At 39.7% G+C, this 9,491-nt stretch overlaps 1 protein-coding gene across 1 annotated transcript in view; it reads right to left on the bottom strand.

The window, feature by feature from the left end:
* The window catches only part of FAM216B (family with sequence similarity 216, member B), a 5,805-nt gene extending 5,573 nt beyond the window's left edge, over positions 1-232 (bottom strand). Inside the window, exon 1 of the mRNA XM_004680310.2 lies at positions 134-232. Coding sequence (XP_004680367.1) covers positions 134-232 — 99 coding nt within the window. The remainder of the gene's footprint in view (positions 1-133) is intronic.
* Positions 233-9,491: the final 9,259 nt, after the last annotated feature.

Here is a 9,491-nt window from a genome sequence, read left to right as displayed (position 1 = left end):
ACACCTTGAATGTGCACTGAGGATCTATGTTGGAACTATTATCCTCCATAATATTGGGTAAATAAAGATACTGGAAACCAATTCCAACCTTGAAAGAGAGAAAAACCCCTCATCTGTGAATAATGTGCTGTACCTTCATTAAGGAAGTGTTTGAGGCAGATGGAGGGACTTGAATGCGAGGAATCCGGGGAACATTCCAAAGTTTTTGTTGTCTTTTCTGTTTTTCTCCCATTCTGTATCCTATGCAACCAAAGAACAACAAACATAAGATACAATTTCATTTTCTTCAATCAGTTGGAAGAACTTACTGTGCAGAAACGCTGTTGGCATTTGGTTTCTTTCCTTTTATCCCTACCCCCACCCTTGACATTATAATTGATTTTAGAAAAGGGCGATCATACTACTCTGTTGTGCACTTTCCCAAATTATTAAATATCTCTTGGAAAAAAACATTTTTGGTGGCAGTATAGGAGATTTTACACCATTCTCCACTTTTTACACATTTAAATTTGCAATTTTACAGCATTGTACTCTGCAAGATAGTGTTAACCCTATCCCCGTTTCTTACACTTGCTGGACAAGGATACAAAATGAAGGAGCTGTGAGCAAGTGTCGTCCATGTGATCCAGGGTTTAGAATCTGAAGTTCAAATCATAATAAAAAAGTGAACACTCAAAGGTGAAAGGCACCCTGGGAATAAACATGCCGGTGGTGAAGGCCAGCAGAACCTCCGCGCATTCCATCCTCTGCTCACACCTGCCTTTGTCAACATCGGTTATTTGATTAACTGGATCATGAACATAGGTTCTCACTTTATTCCGGTTCCTTCTCTCTGTCCCCTGTTGTATGCTTTTGCGCACATGCGCATGCGCGCACACACACACACACACACACACACACACACACAGTGCTTCAGAAGTACACTGACATGAGAAGACTCTCGTGCTGAGTTCACAGATACAAGACTGAGAACTTCCAAAGGAGAAATTTATTAGGAAAACATTCGTCAGTATTTCTGTGCCCTGTTTCTACTATATAAATGTACACATTAAACTATAAATATTTTATTTAATACTTTTTTGTTCAATGTGCACTCCAGAAACCATATACTTTTAATATTCTCTGTGACAGAAGCTACACTATACTGTACTCATATCAACCCAATACCCTTCCTCCCACTGTCTAGGTCTGTGGAGCAGAGCATAAATATTCTTCAAAACTGAAAAGATTTCTTCTCTCCTCAAACAGCATAAAGAAATGACTGATGATCTTTTTTTATAGCAAACATTCTTATATGTGCTTTTCTTGGGCTATTGCGGAAGAAATCCATCTTACCTATTGAAGTGGTCTTTCTTGATAAAGTTTGATTAAAATGCTTGGGGCATCCAGGGAGGAAAACAAATCTACAATGTAACTTGTATCTGCAACTAAAAGACAGATTTACTTAAAAGGAACTTACTCTTTATGGTAGTTTCCCCTTTGTGAAAAGCTGGTATTCACCTCCAGTGTAGTGTTCTTGCCAGTTTTCTTTCTTCAAGCAATGGTGGTGGTGGTGGAAATTCAGTCTGTTGATAAGTTGATATCCAAGCAACACCACATGATGAAACACAGAGCTTGGGGAAACTTGGCTGCATGCCCTCCCCTGCTTTAGGATAACATTCAACTGCACAATTTAATCTTTTTTTCTCCCAAATTTGCTTCTATGCTCCATGTCTGTAGTATATCTACATGATATGCAGGGGTGGGGGAGAAATGTGCATAGAGACTGAATATTAATGGTTAAGAAATCCACACTCTCCCATGTATATTTCCTGGATTTGGAGTCAGCAACCCCATTCTCATTTGCTCAGAATGACAAAGGAATTGTTCTTAATATACAGATATGGGCATGAATTTGGTTGTAGTCACTAATGGAATTGATCACAGGTCAATTTAATATTCCCTTTTTTAATTTTTTGAGGAGCAAGATATTCTCTAGTCTTGATTTTAGGTAGAGGTAACATATGATGGTAATGAGTCCATAATAACAAGACTCAGATCTCATCTGTATAAGCCTGACTACTGAACATATTCTTATCCTTTCCTCTGTGCTAGTTTATTACTACAGATTTTATTTTTTCTTGAGAATCCTCCTTCTGAATGGGAGCTTATCTGCAAAGATGAAGCATTTCTAGAGAAATGGAAGAAGAAGTAACAACAGAAAACCAAGATTCTTAGCAGACTCAGGAAGATAAAAACAGGGAGATAAGAATGATGAACTATGTTGCTTAAAGAAGAAAGAAAGTACAACTCAATAGATATAACATGTCTGTTTTATTCTCTAATTTAAATGCAGACTCTCTGGGGGAATAAATGTGGCACAAACAAGACTATATAATGCCAACGAATACCACGATACCTCACACTGGTTCTGAGAGCTTGGTGGTTCTCCATCAAGAGATAAAGGCCAGTTGTCCACAAAGTTGATGTTGTCAGTTGAATCTTCCTTGAATGTTTTCCAAGGATATAATAAAATGCCATCGGGGCATCTGCTGACTGTCATAGGCACAGTGGTCCATATACTTTCCTCCCACACATCTGCATTTAGCACAAATACAGTAGGCTTAGAAGTTGACACTTGACTAGATACAAAATATTGAAGAAAAAAGATTAATCCATACAGGTGTAAGTTGTCCAGGTGCGGAGAAAGGAATGCAAGGAAATTTACCCAGCTGTGTTTCATGAACATGGTGTTGTCTGGATACCCGCTTATCGGCAGATGGAATTTCCACCACCACTTCAATATGAAGAGAAAGACCCTGCAAGAAAACTTGCAGAAACCTGGGAAAACTCTGATATATAACATTTCCTTCCCAGTCAGGAAAATAGAACTAGATCTAGGTGTGTGACAAAGAGGAAATATAATGTATGGGATCGATTACAAAAGTATTGGAATGAGTTAGAGGAACAAAACAAGAAAGACCAGTTTATCTAAAGACTGGCAGTCACACTAAACTATTGCTGGAGACAGAAGGCAATAAACCAGAGCTGGGCAGAAGGGAAAATGTTAGTGGTGTAAAAGTGTAACCAACTCACTTGCCAAACAAACTGGTCACAGATCTCATTGTGTACTTATACACCACGTTTTTTTTGTTTTTTTTTTTTTAGTTAACAATAGTTTACAATACTGTACCTGCTTCACAGATATGTGTTTATACTTCTTCAGCTATATGTCACCATACCACACCTACCACCACAGATTTAGTCCCCCACACCCTCTCCCAAAAAAACTCCTCCATAGAAGAAAGCAGTAATATTGTGAAAGAAAACTAGTGAACATGCACTGGGAACCTGCACATAATCCTAGGGACTAGTGATGGCTCTCTTCAGACAGATCCTTTGGCAGAGATTTTTAGAGAGCCAGGACTCAACCCCATGGTGACCTAGGCTATGATGTTTCCCCTTGGAAGCGACAACTTAATGGGAATCCAAGCAACACATGTTGCTGTAACATAAAATCACCCCTCCTACACAACCATTATGCACAGACAAAACTTGTGCATTTTATTCTTTCTGTCCTTGGTGTATGTTCCATTCCCTTCTGGAAGGTTGCTTGGTTGAAGAAGGGGAAGCTTCAGTTTCAACTAAGACTGACAGTAATAATTATGCAATATGTTATTAGTCTTATAACAAGTCATATGCCTTCTAATAAGAGTCCTAGGAAGGACTACAGTAGACCAGTCTCATCAATCCTAAAACCTACCCAGGTAATTCTGAACTCACTATGGATAAGGGTGGGGGCTTAGGTCACTGCACACAACTTTATTCTCCAACTTTATTCTTTTTTAGAAAGTGAAATAAATAAAAATATCATCTAGCACTTGCAATAGATTAGCAAAGAGACATTATAAGCATTTAAAAGATCAATACTGAGTAAGCTATTTTCAGACAATGTCACGTCCTTTCATTGTTGTTAATGGAATTGGGGCTTTTAGGTGTTGTAGACACGGTGTTTCTCTACTTGACTTGGTGCTTTGTGAAGTCCTAGTAGATGAGTACAATTTGAAAATTTTTAACAATTTATAACAACGGATGCTGACGATGGGATCAGTGACAACCTGTGACAGACTGTTGGTGGCATTCCTGATTTATTTCCCACTTAGACCAAGAACTTGAGTGAAAGCATGGTAGGTGAGTTTATTAAGTTTTCAGATGACCATGATCTACCCGAATGGGATGGAAAACATGGTAGGTAGCAGAATCAGGATACAAAAAGAACTTGAGAAGTTAAAGTGGTGGACAGCATCTACTAGGATGAAATCTATAACAATACAAGTAATATTCTGCATTAGAGCTTTAATTCTAGCAAGACAAATATAGAAAGGGAATTTGGGGTTAAAGACAGTTCAGACACAGGGAAGTAAGTGCAGAACAAGTCAATGAGGCAGCCAATGGGATTCAGGAGCATGAAGGCTGGGCTCCAGAAGAAGAATTTCTAAAACAAGAGAACAGCCAGGACAGCCCCGTGTGCTTTGTGCTACAGAGTTATGTCCACACAGGGACAGAGGCAAGCCAGGGGTGTAACTAAAATAGAGGCGCTGTGTTGTAGGATAATCATAAGTCTTAATAATTCTGGAAAAGCTGTATGGCAGAAGATGGGCCAGAAAGCCTCACAAGATAGCTGAGTGGCTTACACATGTAAGAGAATTAGAATGAAGCTGTGTATCCCTTAAGAGTAAAAGGGTCAAAAAGTAGGAGCTACTGGAAAAAAATGAATTTCAGATATCTTTAGGGAAAACTCTTGATGAGAATATTGTGCAGAGTATTTAAGTGTGACTGGGGTCATTGGGGTCACTGACCCTGTGATTGTATTATGTCAAATGCCATAGGCTAGTCAAACATATCATACCTCACCAGTACCCCATTATAGCATCCTGCCCTTTCCTGACACGGACCGCCCTTCTCTGGAATTTCATATTTGTGCACTTGGAGAGAAAAAATGACCAATTCTTTCATCACTGATGATACTCTGCACTATTCTAGCACTTTATATGGATGATTTCCTATAAACTTGTAATGTAGTATGTTCTGTGTGTGCTGTGTACATGCTAAACATGTACTGTATATGTAGTACACCCTCCATTCTCCCCACAAGGATTAAATAACCTTCCCATATTTCTACAGCTGGCGAGTACAGAATGGAACTGGACTCCTCATTTTCCCACCAGCATCTGTGCTTTTGGTGGCATCAGTTTAGCGGTAAAATAAGGAGTCAACCAAAAGGGTTTGGCTCACCTCCTCTTGCCTGTTGACTGAAATTTCACTTTCATATTTTCTAGCCCAGATATGTTAAAGGCGGGGAGGGTGATGAGAGTCCTCGGGAATGACCATCCAAAATATTTCCAGAAGCATCTCCTGCTGCACATGAGCTGTTTGTGTGTGAAGAGAAGTCACCCCCTGAGCATGAAGAGGAGCTGAAGAAGAGTTCTCTGCAGGGGATGTAATTTGAACCCTTCAAAGTGATTCTGGTGCTTCCTTTCCCTAGAGGGACAACTACAGGCTTGGTTATCCAGTGAATATGCTGGAAATACTGACAGAATTCACCAGGGAAGCCACAAATATATGACACCACTCACAAACCAGAAATAATTCTGGGGGTTGCCAACTATGTTAGCTTATGTTATAAAACATAAGCTAAACATTTTAGGATTAAGTCATTCTGGGTTTCAGTATTTACACATATCATGTAGGACGCATTCACTTGGAGATAACAGAAAGACCAAACTAACCATGTTTTAAGCAAACAGAAATTTATTCTTGTCACTTTGCAGTGAGAGGAGCAAGATCATTGGTGAGATTAGTTCTGGGATTCCGGGCAGTGTCTGATTCTTCTGACCTCTTCCTCATGGTTACAAACTGGCTACTTCAGTCAAAGTCAAGAGGTGTTGGGCATTCAGTTATGTCCATTTTAAACATGGACATAACTGAATGCTCACCACCTCTTGACTTTGTCCCTTGTCCCTTTTTCTTTCTTATTAGAAAGGAAAACTTCCCAGAAACTTCTCAGCCATTTTACCTAACATCTAAAAATGCAGGTCTATGAGTCAGCCCTAATTATCACAGCTAAAAAAACAACCATGAAATCATCTCAGGGACATACAAGCATGTTATTTAATTCTCTCTCGTGTATGTCAGGTTCCTGGGCTGTGTCCTCGGCTGCTAGCTGCCAAGTTAGCCAGTGCGGCCGCTGCAGATTTTTCTCTGTCTTATGAAGGGCAACAACTCCTGGCAGAGATCGGAAGCTCTTTGAGAAGTAGCCTCAGCTTGAAATGGGTAAGCTCCTTTTGTAAAATTTCATGTGGCAGAAAAAAATGCTCAGAAAGATCACGAGTGGTAGTGAGTGTTTGCTGAAAGGTTACATATTTGCCCCAAAGGACTGGATGTAGGCCAACTGATAGGGAAATGAACCCACCAATAGTCCCTGCAAAGGTGGGGTGAGGGGCATTTGAAATATGACACCCTCCTCCCACAGGGCTCAGGGGCCTCCCGTTGCCTGAGTGTAGTGAGGCAACCAGGTACAGGGCAGACAGTGGTGCCAGGGGGCAGGAGGCTGACAGGCCTCCCAGTCCCCAGCAGATCTTTATTCTTTGGGTCTTTTCTAGTGCTGCGTCATGGTCCTACCTCTTTGTAGTCACTCATCCTCACGTAACCTTCTGCCATAGCTGACCCACTGTCATATCTGTCCTTGCGGGCTCAGCCTACAGGCTCACTTTCCCACAACTTACTCCAGGCATGCATGCCCCATGCCCATGCTCCAAAGTGATCCTGCATTCAGGGCTGCAGGTGATAGCCAGAGGCCAGTAGTGTAAAAGCCTGACCAATCTTCATTTACCCTACACTGAGGGAGCCCCCACACAGGCCCATGGTGGGGTTCATAAAATGAGTCCAACACTGGGCTTGGCTTGGCAGGACCTCCCTTGCCTAGGGAAGTCCTCACACAGGGTGGGTAGAGCTGTCAAATGTTCGTGACCTTGGTTTCCATTTAATTTAAGATGTGTGTAAAACTAAGATAGACAAGTGCTGTAAATAGCTACCCACTGATACTGATTTAGTTTCTACTGGAAACATTTTTAATTCTTCTGGTGGAGAAGGGAAATTTAGTCTTCACCTGAATTGTTTAAGCCCAGCAAGGATAGGTTTGTATTTACTTTTAAGGATTAAAGACAATTGCTTTAACCCCAGGTTAGTATCCTCACTGTTCTTGTTAGCTTCATGAGAATATGAAACATCTGTGATGAAGCACAAGGTTAATGGAGAAATAGCAATCAATTGCCAAGCGCAGTGGGCCTTTCCAAAAAGGGCTCAATACTGTTAATAGTGCTTCTATCAATAAAAATAGATGATCTCTGAAATGTATGGTGCATCCCTCAGAAATATTCTAAATAATTCGCAGTTGTTCTTAGAAGAAATAAGCAGGGAAGAAAATTAAGTTGAATTGTGAAATCCCTTCTTAGAGTCTAGAGGCAATTTAACCAGAGATTAGTCTCTGAGAATATCTAGGGATTTTTAACAATCATGTTTAAAATCATGTTATTTTATCTCACTGAAAGTTTTATTTTAGCCACAATGCAAGCCCATGAGGGTTTCTTCCATTATAAGATAGCACTATACAGACACGTCAACAGTATATATGGAGAATTAGAAAAATATTGACAGCTTCTGACACATTCAGTCAAACTCACTGGGTAAGAATTAAATACCTCCCTTTAATGTCTTTGGAAATTAAATATAAAATAAGTGTATTTACTACTCTGGTACCAGAATTCTCCCTTGTGTGAGGGATTCAGATATGAATTAAAAACTACCTAAGCCACCTCATTATTTGGTCATTACTTTAAAATTCAATAAGAATTACTCAACATATCAAGGAAGATGATCATTTCCTGTCTCTCAATTACTTGTGAATGCATCCTTAGCATCTGCTCTAAGGAAAAAGAAATGTATTATTGGAATAATATCTTCTGTATACGGTACAATCAAGGGAAGGAGACAAATTCAAAATGCCTTACAATTGTGGAAGACGTTTCGAATGGAATGCAAGCAATTAAGTAGGTCACCTTTAATTCGATGTAAGTTTTTTATATGGATATGGGAATTGTGTCAATTACATGGATCATATTTGTGAGTAAAATGCATTCATCTGTGCAAGGGCAAGGAACAGAGTCAAAATTTGGTTACATTTCCAGATGAAGTAATTTCACAAAGAAACCCTATTCAGAAAGACAGATTAAGGACCACTGTCTCCATCGCCTTTTTGATCTCATTGAGACTTGGCCCAACCCTCAAGTTCTTTCTCATGATATCTTACTCCAAGTCAATTTTTCTATTTTTCATCCCAAGCCCTGACTTTTCTCAATTTATCAATAACTTCATTCCTGTTGAGTGTGTCTTTCCTTTCTTAATTATGTTGAGTCTGCACAAAAATCATCTCACTTACAACCAAATTATCTTCTCGCTATATAATCTTTGAAACTCTCTGACTTTATTCTAAGGTATATAGATTAGTTATTTTCAATGATCTCTCTTTAATAATCACTCATTTATTTTAAATATTTCAATGTGAACTTGCCACATTTATTTTATCTTAGATAACTACTGATCTTATAACTACTGATATTATGTGAAAATATGTGTATCTAAGAATTGAAGTAGGTGGTGTTTCATTTTAGTATAGGATCTTGCAAAACAGAAAACAAAGTAAAGATAATTGCACCATTCAGAGACACCCTCTCAAAGTTTTAGAGAATTTTTACATATATCTACATATGTAACTGTAGGGCTAGAGAAAAAAACATAGAGTTTCTCAGTCTATTTTTCCCTGTGACCTTCCAATACAGGTGGCCGAGCAGATAACGTGTAACCTTGAGATGTTTGTGTGTAAGGAAAAGAATAAATAACATAAGACCTTGCATGCACCAATACATATTTATATAATGTCAGCATAATTCTGGCCCTGTGCCAGCCTTGTCCTTGAACAGTATAAAGAAACAGGCGGGGAGGCCTCCTGTGCTCCTGCACCCCAGCACCCAAAGTACTTGGCTGCTGTCACTGCGCCACTGAGGCCTCTGCTGCAGTGTCTGCTGTTGCTACTGAAATAGCTTGTCTCCTGCTGCTTTGCAAAGTATGTCAGGCTCTTTCCGGCCACAGTAAACCTGCTTGGCACAAAGTGCATGTCCAGTGGCTTTATCTACATAGATAAGTAGATATACATCACAGGAAAATGAGATGCTGAAGTATTTAAAATTTTATGGAAAGGAAACATCCGGTAAAGTTGTTTTAGTCCATCTTAGTCTATGGGTAGTGATGCTATTAGGGACCAGTAGCCGGGACACTCACCTGTGCCCTGACTCAATTTACCTCTCCTAGAGGACATACAGTGTGGCAGGGCCCACAAAGTAAGAGGGCCAGGGATGGGAGGGAGAGACAATAGCAGGAAACTGGGGTTCTATTTT

Source organism: Condylura cristata, unplaced genomic scaffold (genome assembly GCF_000260355.1).
Source record: "Condylura cristata isolate star-nosed mole 26May11 unplaced genomic scaffold, ConCri1.0 scaffold00010, whole genome shotgun sequence".
In the NCBI taxonomy this organism is placed as follows: domain Eukaryota; kingdom Metazoa; phylum Chordata; class Mammalia; order Eulipotyphla; family Talpidae; genus Condylura; species Condylura cristata.
Note: the sequence above shows the minus strand (reverse complement) of the source record. Positions and strands in the feature narration are given on the sequence as shown.